The sequence below is a fragment of the Dinoponera quadriceps genome, unplaced genomic scaffold (genome assembly GCF_001313825.1).
Source record: "Dinoponera quadriceps isolate SergipeBrazil2010 unplaced genomic scaffold, ASM131382v1 scaffold1846, whole genome shotgun sequence".
NCBI lineage: Eukaryota > Metazoa > Arthropoda > Insecta > Hymenoptera > Formicidae > Dinoponera > Dinoponera quadriceps.
In genome coordinates this window covers 52510-74683 of record NW_014556140.1, presented here as the reverse complement: position 1 = coordinate 74683, position 22174 = coordinate 52510, and the positions used below count along the sequence as shown (strand labels likewise).

The 22174-nt window shown below is 44.4% G+C and overlaps 3 protein-coding genes across 7 annotated transcripts in view; 2 read left to right on the top strand and 1 right to left on the bottom strand.

The window, feature by feature from the left end:
* The window catches only part of LOC106746952 (scavenger receptor class B member 1), a 36617-nt gene extending 31340 nt beyond the window's left edge, over window positions 1–5277 (top strand). The window contains exons 5-6 of the mRNA XM_014624136.1: window positions 1630–1838; window positions 4314–5277. Of these exons, the coding sequence (XP_014479622.1) occupies window positions 1630–1838; window positions 4314–4562 (458 nt within the window). The 3' untranslated portion in view covers window positions 4563–5277. The remainder of the gene's footprint in view (window positions 1–1629; window positions 1839–4313) is intronic.
* A 3432-nt stretch (window positions 5278–8709) lies between these two features.
* LOC106746951 (lysosome membrane protein 2-like) lies at window positions 8710–13567 on the bottom strand. Its single transcript, XM_014624135.1, has 4 exons — window positions 12585–13567; window positions 11432–11703; window positions 11100–11340; window positions 8710–10863 (listed from the first exon to the last, which is right to left on the bottom strand). Exons 1-4 carry the CDS (start codon window positions 13263–13265, stop codon window positions 10510–10512), a joined length of 1548 nt encoding a protein of 515 aa, XP_014479621.1. The 5' UTR covers window positions 13266–13567; the 3' UTR covers window positions 8710–10509.
* A 3955-nt stretch (window positions 13568–17522) lies between these two features.
* On the top strand, window positions 17523–22104 carry LOC106746965 (protein unc-45 homolog B). Of its 5 annotated transcripts, none has more exons than XM_014624169.1 (7): window positions 17523–17653; window positions 17925–17932; window positions 18046–18274; window positions 18444–18881; window positions 19010–19339; window positions 19409–19849; window positions 20174–22104. In XM_014624169.1, the coding sequence occupies exons 4-7, from the start codon at window positions 18462–18464 to the stop codon at window positions 21815–21817; spliced, it is 2835 nt and encodes a 944-aa protein (XP_014479655.1). In that variant the 5' UTR covers window positions 17523–17653; window positions 17925–17932; window positions 18046–18274; window positions 18444–18461; the 3' UTR covers window positions 21818–22104. The 5 variants fall into 5 exon arrangements, with proteins under 5 accessions (XP_014479655.1, XP_014479654.1, XP_014479652.1 ...); XM_014624168.1 differs by having other exon boundaries at window positions 18028–18274; XM_014624166.1 differs by having other exon boundaries at window positions 17925–18274.
* Window positions 22105–22174: the final 70 nt, after the last annotated feature.

Here is a 22174-nt window from a genome sequence, read left to right as displayed (position 1 = left end):
AAAGCGACGGTGACGGACGGTGGAAGTCCGTCAATCACGAACGCGAGCGCAAAAAGGTGCGAACAAGATCGGCAAATTCCGCCTTTTGACGTCATTGCCGTGTAATTGTATTTGCGTGTAACTGGCGATGGTTCGCGTTTTGAAAGACAACATTAAAGAGTCTTAAGTGCGATTCTTGGACCGCTCGGCCGGCGATTAAGCGCTTAACTTAATGCGCCGCATTACATCCGTGTGTTATGAATAATCGTACAGAGTGACTTTTGACACGATGAAATAACATCATTATGTAAGAGTATGAGCGTAGCGTCTACGTTGATTTTTGCATCTTTTTTCTTCTTCTCCGGCTTTTCCTTCTTTTCCATTGTTCATTAGCCGTGTCGGGTAGAAGAACTATTGTCGGTGCGGATATAAATCGCCGTTCCATTGGATTCGCGTGATAATTGAAACGTAAAAAGAAAACAATGAAAAATGATCAGGTGATTCCCGAACTGAATGGCCGAGCAATGTGTGAAAAAAAATGCCGATCGAAAAGAGAGAGAGAGAGAGAGAGATTCGCAAGCACCTTTACGGTCCTGTCAAAATATATAATTTTCTACATTTCCTTTGATGCATGGAACATTTTTTATCTTTTCTCTTTACTCATTTGATATTCCTGCACACGGCAATGTAACAATATTGTTACAGCGATTTCTAAGCCCCAAACATTCTTCTCTATTGTATTCTAGAGAGTGTCCGAACACAGCAAAGATTCTTGGTATATCTACTACGCGCCAGTAAAACTGTTCTGATCGAACTGTTTTCGACAAATGTTTATTTTCATGTTTGTTACCATTTTGCGTAACATTATCGTCTCGAAAAAGCTATACGACTGCTGCAAATACAATCTTATCGAAGTTTATTTATCGGGGGCGTTCGTGCTCTCTTGTGGTTGCCCAACAATTTATGTAACAAAAATAATAACAACAGTAATCTTTACAACGTATAAAAGTAACACACACACACACACGCACGCACGCACGCACGCACGCACGCACGCACGCACGCACGCACACACACACACACACACACAGAGAGAGAGAGAGTGAGATAGAGAGTAAGTTAGAATTTCAAGAAAACATTCTAAAGTCAAGGCGACAGCTGAACTTTATCAAGCTTGTGCAGAATGATGCGTAGATATTATATTTTGGGAATTGAAGACATCAGAGTAGGTGAAATTTACAAAGTTATCGAGGACAAGAGGCAACAACGGGGCAATGACGGCAGAGTCGACGGAAAGAGTTAAGCGATTTTGCTGAGTGTTGGGTTAAAATCGCTTCACAGCAACGTAGGTGAAAGCAACCTCGTATTTTGAGGTGCGATAAGATGGGAAGGAGAAAGAAAGAGAGAGAGAAGATTAGTGCAGATCAATATCACGAATTTTTTAACATATCTCATAATATTCTAAAAGTCAAATTAAGTAGATTCCTATTTGAAAACGTTTCTTTAGATCAATTTGAAAAATTGTTTTTTCTTTTCAACAATCACGCTTTTCGCCGGTGATCAGTTTCGATCAATTGGCCTCTTCTTCGCTCGCTTGTCATTCGTTTCGTTTCTCACCACGCACGTTTTTCTTTCTCGTTTCTTTCACAGCTGACCCGGCTCTAAGAGAGGCCGTGACGGGCATATCGCCGCCGGATCCCGAGAAGCACCAGCTCTACATCGACGTGCAGCCGATAATGGGCACGGCTATGAGAGCGCGCGCACGGGTGCAGATAAATCTGGCGGTTAGCCAGGTGCGAGACATCAAGCAGGTCGCCTCGTTCCCCGACATCGTTTTTCCCATTATGTGGTTCGAGGATGTAAGTATAAGCGCGAGCGAGCGCTCGTTGCGGCGAGCTCATTGCAGCGTAATTGTCCGATCCGAGGACGATTATCCGCGCAGGCGCGTCGTTCATCGATGTCTCTCTTCTATATAAAGTTGCCGTAATGACAATAATTGTATAATAACATATAATGATACAAAGAGCAACGTCTGTCTCTCTCATTACGCGCGGTAAACGTCTCTTAAGTGCGTTATACACAGGAGTTTTCCATTAAGAGGTTTCACCTTTAAATTTTTCGCGCCACTTTTAACCCATTAAAAATAGAACTATCGTTCCTTAACACAGCTAACAGGCAATAAGTATACGGTTAACGAAAAAAGAACGATATACTCTTCGGCAACGTACGGAAATTGTGAAAATTCGCTACAAAATTGGTGAAAATTTCGCGTTTGGGTCAAATTAGTGATGTAAAGACGTGGTGCGAGATTTCCTCGAAAAAGTGACCATTTGTTAAAAAAAGTCGAGGCGGCCATTCATCAGATATCGTGTTCCGCACTTAATCGTACAGTCTCTGTACTTTGCATTGGAACAACAATATCACCACTTCTTCCAAAAAAGAACTTTGTTTTCTAATAATTCAAAATGAAACCTTTTAATGCGGAAAACTCTGTATATATCATTGTATCTCTCGCAAATAATTAACAATAACGAGTATAGTCGACGTCCTCGACTCGGCTCGGAAAGGATTCGTTTTTTCTTCCCTTTTTTCTATCGTCTTTCGCGTCAGATGATTGAGAAGTTTTTTATGCAAATCATCGGGCCGATCCGGAAGCCGATTCGATGATCAAGTCGCGACGCGGCTTTCGGCAATTATGTGATGACGCAGTCGGTAGAGCTCATGTTTTTATCGAAACTCACCGTGTGTGAATCAGCGCGTTTCCCCGAAATTATTAGTCTAAACGTGCGTCTAAATCGCATCGAACGGAAAAACAGCGCGGCTGTATCGTATTCGCACTTCAAGCAGCAGGAATATAAATATTTATACCGAGGAGCAAGGATGACCACTTTTTTATGGCCCGTGATCGCGCTGTTTTCAACGACAAAAAAAGAAAAGAAAAAACGCCGTAAGAAAAGCGTTCATGGCGTTCTATCGTTAGATCAGCTAACGTTGTCTAGATTTCAGTAATATTATACTAATCAGCGGCATCGATGTAAGACGCGAGATGTTCGCTGCGCACATGTGTATGCGATTTTTTGTCGCTCGTTTTTCCTTTTTCCTTGCGCGCGCGTTTATAAGTGCGAGGAAGCGCGCCGATTTTGCGCGTTCGGCACGCCGCCCCGGCGTTTCCATCCACCGGAGATGAAGAGGAAACGATGGTAGACGAAGTCCTCGAAATGAAGAGCGAAAAAATTGTTCTCTTCCTCCTTCCCTCCCTCTCTCTCTCCTTCTCTCTCATCCTCTCTTTCTCTCTCTATTTCTGCAGCGAATTTAACGCGCCGCATCGGCGGGCAGCTTGACGAAAATAAACGAAAAAAATCGATTTCTCGTTCTCGCGTGTGGAATTAGCGAACCAGTGGTCAAACCAGATTTCGCGTATATTAGCCTTTCACGCGGTGGACAAACACTCTCGAGGCTCTCCCCGACGCCGGAGGACGTTGCATCGCGCGCGCGCGAACGCCGTCGAACTCTTTATTAGTCCGGTGTCCCGGCCGCGCCCGCAAGAGGAGGTTCCATTAATATGAATCACGGGTTAAATGCGCGCGGGTCGATACCGGCATTACGTGCACGGTAATTCAAACGTACGCGTTCGCGAACGCGCAAACCAAGAACAACAGGCACGTTCTCGCCATTGTCGTCGTCGTCGGGCGGAAGGGAAAAATAAAATTTCACCTGTAGACCGGCCAGCGAGAAGACGACGACGACGATTTGTAAGCGCCACGCGGCACTCCATCGTTCAGTAACGTAGCCAAACAAGAGAGCAGACCACCTCGCGTGGCGCTGATTATTCACGAGGAGACGAAACCTGACGCGGCTTCCAAGTATTCGGACATTCGTTTTGTCCGGATACGTTCTTTTTTGTACACCCCATAGTTTGGGAGATATTCGCAGAAAATGAAAGGGATTCCTCCGTTTCCGACGGACGTTGTTGCTCGACCCTTAAACGCCGAGATATAGGCGCGTAGAAGAAATATAGCTCGAATATTTCTTCGCTGTCCAACGACATATTTCAAATCCAAATCAGCGAGGAACATTTCTGTAAGGTAGTCCCTTACAAAGTCGAAACTTCCTACAGGGATCTTCCTGTTCCTACAAACTGAGTTTTCACCTGGTCTCCCCCCCCCCCTCCTCAGGCAACAGAAAATTCAGTTGCACCAACTCCCAGTTGTCTTTACCCCGTGAAATAATAAAATTTTACAGCACGATGCGTGATTCACCGGAAAGTCCTCCGCTCAGGTCACACTCGGTCACAACACCTCGATGACGAGCCTTTCTCTATTTTCTGTTCGCAGTGCGTTGACGAGCTTCCCCCGCAGATGCGCTCCCTGTTGAAGCTGGCCGTTGAACTACCGCCGATAGCCCGCGCCACGGTGTCCGGGGTGCTCGGGGCGCTCGGCGTTATCATCCTGCTGGGCGCCCTGATGTGTCTGGCGCGTGCTGCTAAGCGCCAGGAGAAACTGCACCTCAGCAATCCGCTGCCGGCGAACGCGACCAACACCAAGAACGGCCAGCTGAACCCGGCCTTCCAGCACTCCAAGTAGTAGGATGAGACGTAAGAAGATATGTACGCGTGAGGATCGTGGGGATCGACGAGAGAGAGTGCGAAACGCGCGCTCTCTGAACTTCTCGCGGGCTGGGATCTCGCTCGAAACACATGAGAAATGGCGGGGTGTTTTTTCACACGAATCGATAGTGTGAAAGTAACACCGATATCAAGCGAGAGTGAAGGTTTTCATTTTCGAGTAGCTTCGAGTGAATCCCGACGTCCGAACATGTCAATCGGTCGGAGTGAATATCAGATTGTATATCAGATTCGCGGTTCCAAATTAAGTTTCAAGCGACAATATTCGCTCGACGATTCCGAACGGAGAATTTATTCTGTATGAGTGAAAAGTCGCTCGAACTCGAAGAACTCGGTGGCCACTCTACGATCGGTATTCACAGTCAGGTTTTATATTTAAGATGATCTAATTTCTTCTTCTCAGGCGCACCGCACACGGGAAGAAATTTAGTTCTCACAACTGAATAAAAACCAGATGGAAACTCGGTGACAAAATATAATATCTTTGTTACCGTGATCGAGCGTATTCGGCCTCATCGGTGAACATTCAGCCTCGTTAAAAGCCTCGCTTGAGATAATATTGAGCAATGAGGCCGAGCAGAAATCTTTCACAGGAGTTTTCCCTATAAGCGCGTAATATTCCTAGAATATTATATGAATATTATTAAATATTAAAATAATATTTTTATAATATTCTAAGAGTGTTACATAATATTTTTTAATGTTATAAGAATGTTCTATTAATAAAACAATTGGTGTTGCAATACATTTGAAATAAAAACTGATTCACCAAGCAAGTTGTTCGTTCCATGTAGTCAATGAAACGGCCTATACAAGATCATAAGATGAGCTTGAGACGATCTTGAATACAAGATCGGATTGATGAATACCGTTTCGAGCGAGATTTCATTGCGAGAAACTTAGAGAGCGCGTACCGTTATCCGTCCACCCGGCTCGCGCGACGATCGGCGCGCGCGTGCGTATCGTACGCGAGTTTGCGCGCGAGTGATGTCGCGAGGACTTGTACGATAATCTAATTACCTTCCGTTTAGGTTTAGGCGACGGGCATGCTTTACTATTTTGTTTTAGGATCTATGTATTTCACGTGTATCTTAGGACATGTGTCCACGATTTCCTAGATTTCGATCCGAGTTGTTGTTGGCCGGGCATAAAAGTTACTGGCAGAAAAATTAATTAAAATTACTAACACTTGCAAAATTCTCTAGGATAGCCGTTTATATCCTGCCAACAAACAACTCAGGCCGAGATTTGACATCGTGGACTTAGCTCTTGTTCTCGCGACGGCGAGGAAAAGAAAAGTGAGGGAAGGTGGAAGAGAGGACGACGACGAGCCTCTCTTTCTGTCTTGCGCTGTGAGAACTGCTGCGCCGATAGAAGACAAAAAACGTACGATGGAAAAAAGTTGCTTGGATTATTCGTGTTATGCCCGTTATACACTGTGGATTAAGATTGAGATTGGGTTGAAATTGATCGATCGGAGCAAGTTTAACTAAACTTGAGTTCAATGAACTTTGCTTAGATTCGTCAAATCACAATCCAATCTCAATCCTAATCCGTAGCGTATAACGGGCATTACGCGTGTTTCCTCCCCGGTTCCCGTATTTTTACGGATAGTCGGCTCCTCGCGTGACCACAAATTAATTACAAAGGACGGTTGTCGCGCTCCGGCCCGGTGACAGCCATATATGCGCATAATATTCTTAGAATATTATATGAATATTATTCAATATTGAAATTAATATTCTTATAATATTCTAAGAATGCTATGTGATATTTTTTGATATCCGTGTTTGTCGAAATTTTGTCGCAGCCACTCGCGCAGCTAAGCTCGAAATCAGACTCCGTCCGAATGTGAGGCCACCCGGAATCGCAAGACACACCTCGACAAAAGTCAGAATTTATGAGAATCTCTTTTTATCTTTTTTTTTTTATCATCGCCAAGTAAAGGTCGAGAATCCAAAGTTTATTGGCGAGATTCTTCTTCCGGTGCGACGTTTGACCGGATATTATCGAGACAACGACGACGAGGAAAAAAACACTCGGTCGGCGCGGTTAAGTCATTCCTACGAGGGATTTCGTTACGTTGAAATTTACAGTCGGCGTCTTCTTCGGCCGAAACATTCTTAAATGCTAATTAGACACTCCCCCCTCCGTCATTCGGGGTCGCATTTCGGGAGGGGGTTCCACATCGGGTCGTTTAATTGCGGGACACAATACGGACGATTATCGCCGCGAATACTTATGCAAGATCGAAGATGATACGAATTAATATTCCGTCCAAGACGCCAGGATTGAGCGTCCGAGGCCAAGCCTTGTCGGCGACTTCGGTCCGCGTTGTCGTCGTCGCGACGACGACGAAAATAAGGAAGCCGGCGAGAGATGCGAACAGATCCGCGCAGCGCGCGGTGCAATAGTAAATCGAGGGAAATTCTTTTTGTAAATACAACACTTGGCCGTCGTTATCGTCTTACCGATGATTATGTAATTATCACGAGTGTACTATTTCCCGTTAATCGTTTGTACACATGTATTACTATTATATTTTATTATTATTATATTGTTATTATAAATAATATTAACTGTGCGTAGATTGTATTATTGATTAGATTTAAAGTGAATTTACTTTTGTATGATAGAAATCAAAAGATGCCAAATGAATTGCGCGCGTGCGCGAATTATCGGATTATCGGTGTCACTGTAATATCGTTATGTGTATGGTTGTAATTTTCTTTTTCGGCATATGTATTTTATTAGACTAACATTTTCGCGCGTACACATATATATATATATATATATATATATATATATATATGTATATATATAAAACTTTGTATAAGAGGAGGAAAATATAAGACGCGCGATCGAGAAAGAGGGGAACCGATTTCGAGCGAATTCTTCCCTTTTGTCTCACGAAAAAAAAAAGAAAGAATTAGCTTCCACAGTTCAAAACAAGCTACTCGTATGATGACAATTGAAATTCAATTGTCAGATCTAATTTTTAGCTACAGATGCTAATTCTTACGACTGTAGTCGCACACAGTTGCAACTAAATAGTCACGCATGGAAGAAAAGAATTAACCCTCACAGCTAAGAACTGAAATCTGGTAATTAAAAATCTCAGTTATATCGTACGGATAACTAATTTTGAACTGTTTGTAATTAATTTTTTCCGTGCTTCCGTGAGATTTCCCTCCTCTTTCGAGCGGACAAATTTCGCGGATCTCTTCGTTCTCCCTCCCTCCCTCCTTCCTTCCGCGGGGAGGAGAACAAAAAAGATCGGAGAAGGTGCGCGAGGTGGATGTGTAAGAGAGGCGGAAAAGAAAGAATAAATGTGGTAGAAGGAAATTTCGATGGTGATGACTTGGACTCGATTTGTTGTTGATCAGCCTGGCCACGCTCGCGTGATTCGTTATTACGACACGCGCTCGCGTGATATTGTTGCGCGCTATCGTGCGCACATGGTTGTCGACTTGCGTACACAACGCGCGAAAACAAATTTTGCCGCTTTGGCGAAAAGAAATTTTGCCGCTCGAATTGACTTACTGTTCAATTTTTAGGAAAGTATCGGCGTTGCGTTCAGGGGTTATCATTGGCGCTGCGAAGAAACAAATTCTCGATACGAACACGATTGCTGACGATTACAAACCGATCGAGCGTGGCGATTAAATGAGGAAAATGAGAGAAAGGTCACGCTTCTTCCGCTATCTTGTACGTACCGCGCGACGTAACGAAATGCGCTCGCGTGAAATATTACATAACATTCTTGGAATATTGTACGAACATCGTTTTAATATTGAATAATATTCGTATAATATTCTAGGAATATTACGCGCTTACAGGGAAAATATCCGAGAAGTAGAGCGGGCAAAAATTGGCACTTGGCGAAAGCAATTCGAGAGATTCGATGCTCGTAAAACGAGATCGGGACTGCGTCAGATGGAAAACACGCGACTTCTTTTTACCGTGTATACACTGAGATAAAGACTTCCGTTTCATCGACGGGGAGATAACGCACTCTATCTCTCTCTCTCTCTCTCTCTTTCTCCAACTTAAGTCTCCGATTGGCCGAGCGGGCAGAAAGGATGATAATGAGAATGCAGGAGAACTAATCTTGAGATTTTTTTATTAAAAAAAAAGAAGTACACAAACATGCTTGAGCGGTTAAATATCACGAGTACAATTGTTTCGAGAGTTACGACAGTTACAAGAGCCCAGTGAAAAAAAAACTTAAAGACTACCAATAAGTTTAACTACTACTAAGATTTAGCACCCTAAGAGAGGTCGAGGCTCTCGCCTAAGTCGAATTTAATGAGCACGTTGCTCGATCGATCGATTGACGCCCGCACATCGTGAAGCGTCATCGCGATTAAGTTCACGATCGTCTACATTACATACCGGCGCGTTCGGTAATAACGATGACGAGTGTAAAACGCTACATTGCGGGGCGGATCGCGGCCATCAACGTAACTGCACATTATTCGACGTACGCTAAAGTCTCAATCACAGCTTGGCCACGTTGCTCAAGGCGTGTGTGTGTATGCGTGTCGTGTGTACGTGGGTGGTCCGTGTTAATAATCGTTACTTACAACTCGTCTCAAATGAGATATGCGAATTCGAGTTCAGAGTTAGGAGTTGCGAGTTTCTCAGTGGAACCGCGATTGACAATACAACGCCACGTGTATCACGTTATGATTCAAGTGAGAAACTCGGGTCTCCGAATTGTAAGCTCACATCTAAGACCCGTATTAATATCTGTTACTTGAAACTTATTTCGAGTGACGTCAATCCCCCGAGGATTTGAATTCCAACGTTAGACGTGAGTTTTTCAAATGATTACAAACATAATATTTCAGATATACGTATATATCGTATAAACTTTCAATTGAAAAACTCAGATCTAACTTCTGAATTGCCGGACATCTCACGTGAGACAAGACAACGACTATCGATGAGAGAACTTGTTGTTTCCCGGGGTGGACACCAACTAACAGTAACATTACATCAGTGTTACAATTTTCCACTCAACGACCATAACAGCGTTTCGTATAACAAGCATGATATCGCGCTTACATTATCAAGTGGGAAACTGCAACGTTGACGTAATGTTATTGTCAGTTGATTCATTGAATTCTGTGGGTTAATTTCTAGAAGTTAAGTTCTGTCCCTCAAGTGCCACATTAAGGGCTATCGGCTGCGACTGAAGCAAACTATCAGGGATATGTAATGTCGCTTTTTGATACTTATAATTTGATACAAAAGATTTAATTTTATGTATCTCAGGTAAGACAAGTCTCAACTAACGTTACAGGTGTATGTTTGTATGCATGTCTCTCTCTCTCTCTCTCTCTGTGTATCTTTGGTTCGCCCGACTACAACGCAGTACGTCAACGTTATGATATGCATATATTTTCTCCCTTCTCCCCGTAGTGCACTTCGCACTGATCAATCGACGTTTCCCACACGGATGGGCTCTTCGATGTCCGATTTCCACTTTCGGCTCGTCGCGAGTTAACTTGAAGATTATTCTACCAACGGGCCGTGCGAGTGAAAAGGAAGAAAAAAAAAGAAAAATCCTCTTCGTTATCGCTGTCATGATTGACGTCGAGTATCAGCCTGGCTGATAATCAAATCGTCAGCGTTCTCCTTCCGTCAGCGTTTTCCTACCCATTTTTAGTGAAATAATTCAAGCTCAATCACGCTCTGAGAAGACACCGAAAGTTCTGGTATCTATAACTCTATAATCGCATGAAGGAAGGAATTACGGATAGGAGAACCATTTTTTCAGCAAGTGTTGCTACAGAGAATATCGGCGATAGATTTGTAACCTTACACGCATATTGCTGGAACGAGCGGTCTCCGTTCGCCCGGTCCTTCTATGCTTCCTTCGTTCCGGTCGTTGTCGCGATTTAGGACATTTCGAGTAGCTTGTTCTGGTCCACCGAGCTCATTTGGAGGCCCACGTCTGGATGTTCCATACGATGCTTCTTGAAGCAAACGAGCAGCGCGCCCATGGAGAGGATCATACCTACTAAGCTACTCCACTGCAAGACCACCTCTACAATGCGTAAGGTGACGTTCAACATGTAAAGTAGAGACATTATATTCTGCGGTAGGTCGGCCTCGTCTATTCCGGTTTCCAACCAGAGGATAGGGAGGATTAGGCCGTCTGGGAGCCTCCCGAGGAGCGGCACCGTCCGCACTTTTCGCACCTTCACGTTGACTTGAAACCTCGTCCAACCGGCGATGGGAGCTGCGATATTCTAAAAGCAATCAATAGGGATAAGTCGATTTTTCGCTCCTCCTCCTCTTCCTCTCCGCTTTAATTGTAAGTAGAGAGCTGCCGGAAAGGAGACTTTGCCACATAGAAATATTTATTTATTGACGAGAAGAACCATTTCAAAGAGTTAAAAAAAATACAATTTGCGAGAGGAGAATTTTCTTAATGTTCGTGGAAAAGAAAACTTTCGAGTCAAGATTAAATTTAGTGTCGACTTACCGGATACACATCTAGGAAGGTTACGTGGTCTTCCTCTCGAGGATGCAAACCGTCTATGTATTTTGTCAAGGATTGGTCAGCATCCAAAAAGTGTGGGAATGACGCTACCATAGGCAACTTGATACACGCAGATAAATCGAAAGTCCCATTATGTGGGCATACTCTCGAGAAACCTTTTTGTCGGCAGAAGCACTTATTCTTCTCATGCGTATACGCGAACATATCCCGTGACGGTTTATACCTGAAACAAAAAAGAATTGCGCGTGCAATAATGGAGAACGTGAACTCGCTCGGAATTTCCGTATTATCGTTGACACAGCACCGATCTTTACCTCAAAGTAGGTACGCTGTGCTTGGTTACATGTCCGTCAAATTTGAAGGGTACGGTCCTGCACATATCTTTAAAATATATATATACGGTGTCGTTATTCTCTAATAAATTGGGCGGGAAAATGGTGCCGTCGGTGCCTTCGATCTTATCGCATCGTTTATCACCCCAAATGTAGGAGCTGCTCATCCCGTCTAGTTGCTCAATCATGCCGAGCTTCGTGATGTCTCGCGTTCCCGTGTTTATCGTGATGCGACTTTTGTCGGTACCATTTGTCTGCAAACGAAAAGAACATGCGTTCCACGTTAATGCGAGAGCAAAGCGGACATCACGGTTTGCGATTTACACGCATCACCGATTGCAATCTTGTTTTAATCTAAAATTAGAAATCGCAAAATCGTCTATTTCGTCTACGATCCCTGCGAATTTATTGTCCGTTCTCTCGATAGGAGGGAACGTAAGGAAATATAACGAAGTATCAAAAAAAATGACAAATGACAAGAAGAAGAACAACGCGCTTACAGTTCCTGACCATATTATTAGACGCACCTTAAGTTTTTATATTTCATTGACTTTCGAGGATCAGCTTTATAATACGGTTCATCTATCGATCGAATTATGTTAAGGAACCATTATTCTATAAAAGATATTTTTTATGATGTCATTTCGCTTGGCTGTTAAAATAACCTTAAACAAGTATAAACCCGCGTCAGTTGCATCGTTGATAATAACAAAAACAGACGTGAGTTTTGAGTGTGTGCCAGTTGAAATTTATTTTTACTTTTGTTTATTTGCGACTTGAAACGTCAAATTCCTTGCTTGCTAACTAGAAAAATAAATTTTTGTGTGAAAAATATTAATATTGTTCACAAAAATTGTGGATAAAACAAGTAGTTTGACATTTCAGAAGGTTGCAGAGGTAAAAGCGCTGTTTGACACCGGAAATTATTCCAATCGAATAAACATAAAATTAGTAGCTTTTCTTCTCCTTCTAATCTGTATTCTATCAAAGAATCAAAATGCGTAATAAATGCGCCAATAGAAAAACAAAAACAAAAAATATATATATATATATAAAATTTTCAATTCAATTTAAATTTATACTAGCTAATGCGATTTAACTGCTATTATCAAGTCGATTCTCTGAGTGTACTCACCATGGCCAATATCCCAAATTTCTCGACCGACGTGATTTGCTGGACGAACGGCTTCACCATGTTGAAGAAATTGTCATCGTATCCCCAGATGAAGCCGCCGGCCCTCTCATGGATAAATGGCCGTTTTTTGAGGGACGTCGACATCATAGTGAGACCGACGTGCGCCGCAAAATTCCAATCCTGGACAAACGCTACGGACGACAGGAGCGGCACATTCGGTGCTACGATAACGTCGTCCTCCGATCTGCCGCCTACCCACTCGTAGAACTTCTCCTCTTGAAAAACCAACGTGTCGTTGTTCTTGCCCGCCGTCACGTTCACGCGTTTCTTCTTTTGCAGGTAAATGTACGGGCCGACCTCCTCGACGTGTAGCTTGTCCGCCCGGTAATGCAGGAAGTCATCCACGTTCGTGTAATTGAACACGTAGATCTTGGTTTTCACGTCGACCGGCGGATGCTGCCACATGAACATAGCTTCGGTGCCGTTGCGCAGCAGTAGCTGCGACTGCACGTAGTCGTGCAAGTTATTGGTGCACCAGAAGATATAGAAGACGCCGAAGCTCACGAGGAACACGCCGAAGTAGAGCCAGGCGGGCCAGCTGCGGAAGGGGCTGCGTCGGGCGCAGCGCGCCATCGCCGTTTTCTCCAGGTCCAGCGCGGTCTCCGTCACCGGGATCGTCATCGCCGATCGAAGGGTTCACAGACACCTACAAGGGATCTTCGTCGGAAATCTCCAAGTCCGAAATCGTATCTCGCAGGGAGGATCTTCTCGTCGTAAGAGTCACACCCTACGGGAGATTTTCTCCGAGTATGTACGATGTAACGCGTGAAGAAAAAGACCAGTCTTCCGCACGACTGGCGACGAACGAAGACGGACTGGAAATATCGACCAGGACGGGACCGGCACAGATAAGTCGGTATCGACGGAAGAGCGTCGTTGTCGGCGACTGCCGGCGACGTTTTCGTCGGACTGGCTCTTAAGCCGCGCGAATGCCGTAGAAAAGTCTCTCGGCGGCTTTTTAAAAATCCAAGCCGATAACCTTGCGACGGAGATGACCTTTGATGGCCAACACCTCCCGATAGAGCGGCTCGAGCGCCGTTCAGCGCGCGCTCCTCCGACGTTCGCCATGGCACTCTTCAGGTACTCGCCACCTGAGGACTCCGCAACGGGCGCACCTGAGCCAGGTGATGCGAAGGTACGAAGGGACAGCCGCGAGACGTAAAGAAGCGTGAAGAAATCAGCTCGTTCTTGAAGGTCGAGCCGAGGCAACCTTGTCGAGCTAAAGTCGGATAGGTCGATGCGAAATTTTGGATTGAGGCTGCATACGAAATTTTCAAGGAACTTCCAGGAATTTCCTGGAACCGGACAATGAAGCAGAAATGCCTATTTATTAGACAGAGAAAAATATCATTCTATTGCTGAGAAAAGTGATTGTTATTGAACAATCTCACAAGTTCACAGGTTGCTGTGAACTTGTGAGATACTTGAGACAAAAGTAATATTTACTTAAATACAGTATGTATTTGTGTGTGTGTAACAACGGCTGCTATCGAGGTCCTCGCGCTGTGGATTTCACTTCACGGTGAAAATATTGCTTCGGCTCGATAACGAGGGTTTATTTTCGCACCCGCGTGAATGTGAGTACGGCGTGTCATACGATTCGCGTTATCGCTGACGAAATTGGCAGGGCGAGGGCCGCGCCGGCAGTCGTACGACACGTTTTTATCACTTCCAGACGAGAACAACACGATTCAAGATATCTCCTCGCGAGAGAGAACGTCAGGAGGATCGCGTCTCGCGTGTGACAGGGTGAATTGGACAAAAAAAGACAGTCAAAACATGATAACGAAGATTTGAAGTTTCCTGCTCGCCCAGACACTATTAATTGGCGATCAGTGGGTACTTTATCGTAGAATGTCTCGAAGAAAAAAACTTTCGTATTATGTAACGTAATCTAATAATAACGCTTTCAAATGCAATCGCAATTGTATATTAGACTTGCGATTACGTAACAAGAAAGAAATAGTTGTACAAGATTGCACGATAATTTAACAAATTATATAAAATTAAATATTAATTGTATAAATTACTAATTACATAAATACTAATTATGTGAATATGTAAATTGAATAAAAGAGTCCTTTGTCATTTTGCAAATAACACGCAAATTTTTGAATTATTAATTAAAGAAGCTTCTATGCGTGGCCTCTTTCAATGATTAATAACTCGGAATTTTGCATGTTGCTTGCAAAATGATGCGGAACTCTTTCGTTCATCTCGATCCGTTCTACGTGCTCGTGAAATTTATTCATTCAGTTCTAGGACACCTTGCGTACTTTTTTCGTACACAACGATCAGCACCTCATATTATGAATAACGTGCGCGTGATAGAATATTGGTCGAATATTGGAAAATAGTCACGAGCCGGGTGCGTGAATCTCTCGTAAAAAGGCAATCTAAGTTCCGCCTGTTGCCGCGGTATTGCCTTTCTCAGCAAAAATTGAGAGAAAAAACCATTTTGTCATCAGTATGTTGCAATTTTTATCGTGACTCAGGACTGTAAGCTTGGTAATGAAATTGCATAAATCTATAAATCTGTAGTATAGAGAGAAAGGGGGGAGGGGTGGAGATGGAGAGAGAGACTCTGATCTCATGACTATGCACATTGGAAGATAATTTCCAGTAATATATCTCTATCGCGGATTTTTGCAGTCTCGTGGATTATTTTTTCTATCTTCTTTTTGAGGTATTTAACGGCGCCTCGATTAGCGTGTTAATTTATCAAGGGACGATATAAGCAACGGGGAACGCTAAACGCTAGTTCGACGTTGTGTATGTCGAGGATGCCACACACCAAGGTGCATCCTCTTCGTCAAATTTAGACGGAGCATTTTCTCACGGATCCTTGAAATTCGTCTCAATTCATTCATTATTTCAGTCCGATATGATTCATCAATCATCAAGAATCTCTCGATGACGTAACAATGGACGGTAACAGAGACGCGGGTTTTCTTGTACACGCAAAAAAAACCCTGAATGGCATATATTGATTGGCTAACCGTTAGACAACTTCCGTTAGGAAATTTCAGTTTCCGGAACCGGATAGATGGCAGATAAAACCTCGGTGATAAGAAACTATATCTTTGTTACCGTTTATCTCGTGTATCTTTGTCGCTTTTGTAATCACAATCGATGGATTATGTTGACAAATAATGCAACCAAATTTCTCCGTGTATGTATATTAGTTAGGTATGCCAAGGCGGGTCCTAATTTGTACGAACGTTATATTTCCGTGTAGAGCCTAAGCGGAGGACGTGTCTTAATAATGCCTAGATAGAAGCAGGGGAAAACTGTAGAATCTTCCCAGCGGTCGTTCCAAATTTCCGCATGAGACCTCAAGAGAAACAGGGCATGCGCGTTGTAAAAGAAATGAGGTCGCATCCGACCCCAACCTTATCACTAGAGGATCCAAATTTGGACTAGAGTAACGAAGTTTTTTTTTATCCTGCACAGAACTACCTTCGTTAGAAATCACGCGTGCGCACGCTTCTTCCCTCTTCCTTCGCGCTCCAGGTTACGCGCGGATGTCAAAAGAGAGCATGGCGAGCGTGCGTATCGCATCCCTGAGCGTGCAAAATCGTACTTCGGCGCGGTGGTGACGGCGATGTGGTGCAATTTGTATTTTTTTTTTCTACGACGCATGCTAATTACCCCGGCAAATAGCACACACCGCCCATCGTGGAAGTATTGTGTTATGACTGGCAGATGGCCTCTTCACCCGCACTCTCTGTCCATCCCACCCGTGCGGCCTCGTCGTTTTTTTCACGCTGCCCCGAACTGCTGCGCCGCCGAGCGCCGTCGTAAAATGATAAGGGAATCGGCTGCTCTTATCGAGCCACCGCCGCCGCCGTGCGATTACGCAAGGGCGCCCGAAGATCGTGGATCGGCTCCTGAGAAAATGTATGTATGCTTAAAGAGGCGGCGAAAAAAAACCGCCCGCAATCCCCAGTATTGATGGATCTCGCCCGTCGTCGTCATCATCATCGTCTTGTCAGATCGACGGGATGTCGTAACGTAACGAGATAAGCGTTCCAAACGAAATAATAATGACCTCCGAGTCGAGGATTTATGAGGAGAGACAGATAAGCTGGCGATTTTTAGGGATATTGGTCGTCCCGGCTCCTTCATGCAAATCTTTCTTATGCGAAGTCCACCGGTTCTTTCGCGATAGGAAGTCGAAGATGCCTTGCCGGACTGATGCCGGACTTTTACGATTTTTCTTTCGCGCGAAGTCTCCTCCAAGGCGACGATATTTTTCTGGAAGATAGCGCGAAGATAAAATCGATGTCAACCCGGATTCTTGCGAACTATGTACGTTCCGCCAAGGTCCTCGCCTTGTATCTTTCTGGAACAGAGAGAAGACGCGCATAATCCAATTCGAAGTTTTCATCACAGCATCTCTTTATCTTGAGGGACGTCTTACAGACGTCATTTTATGGGACATTACAGTAACCATAAGATATCTTAAGGTGGCCTCAGATATCCGTTAGATGTCTACATGCTATCAAGTGTTAAGATACGGATATCTATATTTATATATATGGAGTTGAATATTAAAAAAAATATATAATATTCCAATAACATTAAATAATATTATTTTCTTAATACTATTAGGGGTGGGCGTATAACCATCTATTAATATTTCAGAAATGTTACTTAATATTCAATAATATTACTGGAATATTATTAAAATATTATGTCTGATATTCGAAGAATATTCCCAGAGCATCATTTAATATTAAATGATATTAGGCGCTTTTAGGGTCAATACTTTATTTATACGTCAATTGATCCAATAAAAAATCACTATTCGTATAACAATCTGAATTTTGGAACGGTTCTATTGTATTTTTTCGAAATCTTCTACATTCCTCCTGTTACCATTCGTACTTACTACGTCTCAGCTTATAGCTTCACAATCTGGTCGTCATGCTTGAAGAGGGCGTTAATGTACGACGATTTTAAAAGCTACTAATAAGGCAAACTTGGGGGAGCGGCTGCGACATGAGGTTAGGAGTGCATATGACATAAATAGAGCTTATGGATTAGCATACTACGTGTGTTCACAATTGAAGATATGTTAATTTCATCTTTCCATTTTGTGATACATCAAGCCTAACAATTGAGATTTCACGCGGACGAATCATGTGATATGCTACTTCCACAATAAACATTTGTTAATATTTATGAGAGGAGAATGATGTGGATTATCTTCACACTCTCGAAGCAAAATTTGCATAACAATTAACAATGAAAATGAAATAGTTTTCTTCTGTACAGAGTCACACGTGAGTCCTAAAGCGGTCTCGGAATCGCAGATTTTTAATCGCGCAATTAAGCGCCGCTAGATGATCGGATGAAGCATCATTAAGTCTATTTTTAGTTCGCACTTTTGTCGAAGGTGTTTAGCCGAAAATAAACCTTCACGAATGTTTCTGCGTCCGGATAGTTCCACACCGGGTTGCACAAGTAGTCCTGATTTCATCATTCTGAGAACGGATGTTGACTGAAGCACATACCGGTCTTCTCTGCAGGTTGTGCCACTGATAAGAATATCGCAAAAGAAGCGGATCATTCGCTAGAAATCCATTTACTTTCGTTAACAATTCACTTGTGTCGGTAGACTGCAGGTAAGTTTGCTTCAAGTTAAAATTTATCCTTTACATTGTACTTTTGAATATTTTTAGCGCAGCATGAAGCCTATAAGAAAATTAATACAACAAAATAAGTAACAACTTATTGACAGATCTCAATCTGTCACCTTTTATTCTGAAAAAAAAGTATCATTTCATATTGCAGAATATATTATCATACATCATGACGAAAGCGGATAAGACTGCGCAAGAGTGGAAAGGAAAAGGTAACGAGGAGTTCAACAAGGGCAATTGGTCGGAGGCTTTAGATTGCTACACGAATGCAGTGGAACTGACGAAAGAAGACAACGCGGATAAAGCGATATATTACAAAAATCGGGCTGCCGTTTATTTGAAGTTGCAGGAATACGAGAAAGTGATTGCGGACTGCAGCGACGCGTTAAAAATATGCTCCAATGATCCCAAGGCGTTGTTCCGTAGATGTCAGGCATTAGAGGCGTTAGAGAGGTTTGAGGAAGCGTATCGGGACGCGAGGCACATTGTTCTATCCGATCCCAACAACAAATCTGTCCAGCCTGTACTTGCGCGTTTACATGAGATTGTACAGGAACGATACAAGGAAAATTCTCGCATCAGTTCGAAGGTGTGTACACGCGTACGCATTGTATGCGTGTATATGTACAAATATAAATTATATAAAATGTTATAAAATTTTTAAAATAATTATGTAAAATTATATAAAATGTGATGTATATTTTTATATTTTTTTAGGTATCGCAAATGTTGGACATGGCCTTCAACATGAGCATAGACAGGGAAAAACGCGAGATCGCTATGAATAATCTGCTCGTGCTCGCACGTGAGAGGGCCGGCGCGGAGGAGATCTTCAAGGAAGGAGGCGTATCCAGGATCACGAAGCTTCCGAAGGTCGAGACCAGCGAGGAGGTGATATGCAGCGCGATCCGCATCATAGCCGAATTGTGTACGAACAACGTTACTCGGACCGAATCCATCGTAAGGGACGTCGGTGTGCCTTGGTGCTTGGAGATGATAAACAGCAAGCATAAAGAGAGAGTCAACGCGTCGCAATATTGCTTACAGGTGATATAAATTCGATCGAAATACATCGTACTCGTGAATCGAAGATCCTTATTTACACTTGGATTTCAGACCATACTAAATGCCTACAGCGGTATGGACAACAAGCCCGGCTCGAAACCCGACAAGACCCTGTGCGAGAAGTACAAGAAGGAGATAGACACGATCCTGTCGTGCTTGCTGTACAGCGTAACGAACAGGACGATAACTGGCTTAGCGAGAGACGCCATCATAGAACTCGTTATGCGTAATATTCATTACACCGCGTTGGACTGGGCGGAGCGGCTGGTCGAGCTTCGCGGTCTGCAGAGATTGATGGAGGTGGCCAGTGAATTGGAGGAATACAAATACGAGTCCTCGATGGAGATTACACCTTCCACGCGGACCATTACCAGCGTGTGCCTGGCTAGAATATACGAGAACATGTACTACGACGCTGCCAAGGAGAGGTTCAACAACGCTATCGATGAATTTATCAAGGATAAACTGCTCATGCCGGATATAGAATCCAAGGTACGTCCATTGCTGTAACTTGGGATGAAGAGCACTCGTTTCTTCTTTAAAGCTTCACATTGCAGTGTTTCTAACTTGTTTTAATTTAGGAATGATTGTGTCGTTTTTACCAGTACATCGACTTGATTCCTTCGGACACGATTATATTTCGAAATGTTTCAAACGTACCATGGCTGAAACACCTCGATCAATCGGACGATTTCTTTCGAAATGTAACTTGGCAAATATTCTGCCAAAATGATTCGCCATATCGCTGCTATATTTTACCGAGATATTAAAAGTGATAATATAACACTAAAGAGAAATTTCGGGCTGATCTATCAGGTGCGCGTGGTAGTCTCGATAACGACTTTACTGCTGGGCCCGTTGGACGTTGGGAACGCGGTGGTGGCGAAGGAAGGTATTCTCGAGATGATTCTCGTAATGGCGGGGACGGACGACGTGATGCAGCAGAAAGTCGCGTGCGAATGCATCGTCGCCGCCGCGTCGAAGAAGGACAAGGCCAGCGCGATCATAAGTCAGGGCGTGAACATACTGAAGAGATTGTATCAGTCCAAGGACGACTCGATTCGCGTGCGAGCGCTGGTCGGATTGTGCAAGTTGGGCAGCTCCGGCGGCACGGACGCGGCCATCAGGCCGTTCGCCGACGGGGCGACGAAGAGACTGGCCGAGGCCTGCCGGCGATTCCTGATCGATCCCAAGAAACAGAAGGACATGAGGAAATGGGCGGTGGAGGGTCTGTCGTATCTTACCTTCGACGCCGAGGTCAAGGAGAAGCTGATCGAGGACCAGCCGGCCGTCCAGGCGATGATCGAACTGGCCAAGACCGGGGATCAGTCGGTGATCTACGGCGTGGTCACCACCCTGGTGAACCTATGCAACGCTTACGACAAGCAGGAGATCATACCGGAGATGGTCGAGCTGGCGAAGTTTGCGAAACATCATATACCGGAGGAGCACGAGCTCGACGAGGCCGACTTCGTGAACAAGAGGCTGTGCTCGTTGGCGAAGGCTGGTGTGACCAGCGCCCTGGTCAGCCTCTCTAAGACGGACAGCTGTAACAGCAGGGAGTTGATAGCGCGCGTGTTCAACGCGATCTGCAGCCGGCAGGAGGTGAGAGGTATCATCGTGCAACAGGGCGCGGCGAAGGCGCTGCTGCCGTTGGCGCTGGACGGCACGGACAAGGGTAAGAAGCAAGCCTCGCAAGCTCTCGCTCGCCTGGGCATCACGATCAATCCGGAGGTCGCGTTCCCCGGCCAGAGGATCATGGAGGTCGTGCGGCCGTTCCTCAACCTGCTCAGCCCGGAGTGCTCGGCCCTCGAGAACTTCGAGAGTCTGATGGCGCTGTGCAACCTGGCCGGCGTGAACGACAGCGTGCGGAAGCGGATACTGCAGGAGGGCGGCTTCCAGAAGATCGAGAACTACATGTACGAGGATCACGACATGTTGAGACGCGCGGCCATCCAGGTGGTGAACAATCTGATGATGTGCGAGGAGACACTCAAGTACTTCGAGCAGGAGAACGACCGGGTCAAGTATCTCGTGATACTGTGCGGGGACGAGGATCGGGACACGGGCATGGCGGCGGCGGGAGCACTGGCGATGCTCACGTCAGCGAGCGAGAAGACGTGCGAGAAGATCTTCGATTCGAAGGACTGGGCGGAATCTCTGCGCTTCTTGCTCGCCGATCCGAACGGCGACCTGCGACACCGAGGCGCCGTCATCGTGCTGAACATGATGAAGAGCACGAAGGACGTCGCTGCGAGGCTCATCGACACGGACATAATGGAGATACTGATGGCGTTGAGCAAGAACGAGAATGCTCAGAACGAGAGTGTGCACAACGAGAAGGTGAAGGAAATGGCGACTGCCGCTTTAGACGCCGCCGCTGAGTGGAAACTGATCAAGAGAAACGTCGCCGAGGAGGAACCGTCGCAAGGTGCCAGCAATGTGGAACATACCGATTGAGGATGTCGTCTTGCGCTGCGGCTCGGTGCCATCATTGGCAACATTGGGACGCGTTTGGATATTCGTTGAAAACCGCGTTTCATCGGCGTGTCATCTTCGACTGTATTTCAAATCACAAGTGCCTCAAATCGTTAAATATGTACGTAACTACTTAACTTAAGTCTCTGTAATATTCTCTAGTTTTAGAGAATATTATACACTATATACACTTAATGTGCGTTATGTATTAAACGATAGTTAAACATATTTATATTTATATGGATTTAAATATATGCAATTGTTATTCCCGTGTCTGGATGATTTGCCGAGTTACCGAAGTCTGAAGTGTCTATTTATAACATGAAAGTATTGAGCGTG

Coding starts and splice junctions, on each gene's coding strand:
- LOC106746965 (XM_014624169.1), top strand. CDS start 18,462: ATGACGAAAGCGGATAAGACTGCGCAAGAGTGGAAAGGAAAAGGTAAC. Junction 18,882..19,009: donor ATTCTCGCATCAGTTCGAAG/GTGTGTACACGC, acceptor ATATTTTTTTAG/GTATCGCAAATGTTGGACAT. Junction 19,850..20,173: donor TGCCGGATATAGAATCCAAG/GTACGTCCATTG, acceptor CTGATCTATCAG/GTGCGCGTGGTAGTCTCGAT.
- LOC106746951 (XM_014624135.1), bottom strand. CDS start 13,265: ATGACGATCCCGGTGACGGAGACCGCGCTGGACCTGGAGAAAACGGCG. Junction 11,704..12,584: donor AATTTGGGATATTGGCCATG/GTGAGTACACTC, acceptor TTTCGTTTGCAG/ACAAATGGTACCGACAAAAG. Junction 10,864..11,099: donor CCTTCCTAGATGTGTATCCG/GTAAGTCGACAC, acceptor GATTGCTTTTAG/AATATCGCAGCTCCCATCGC.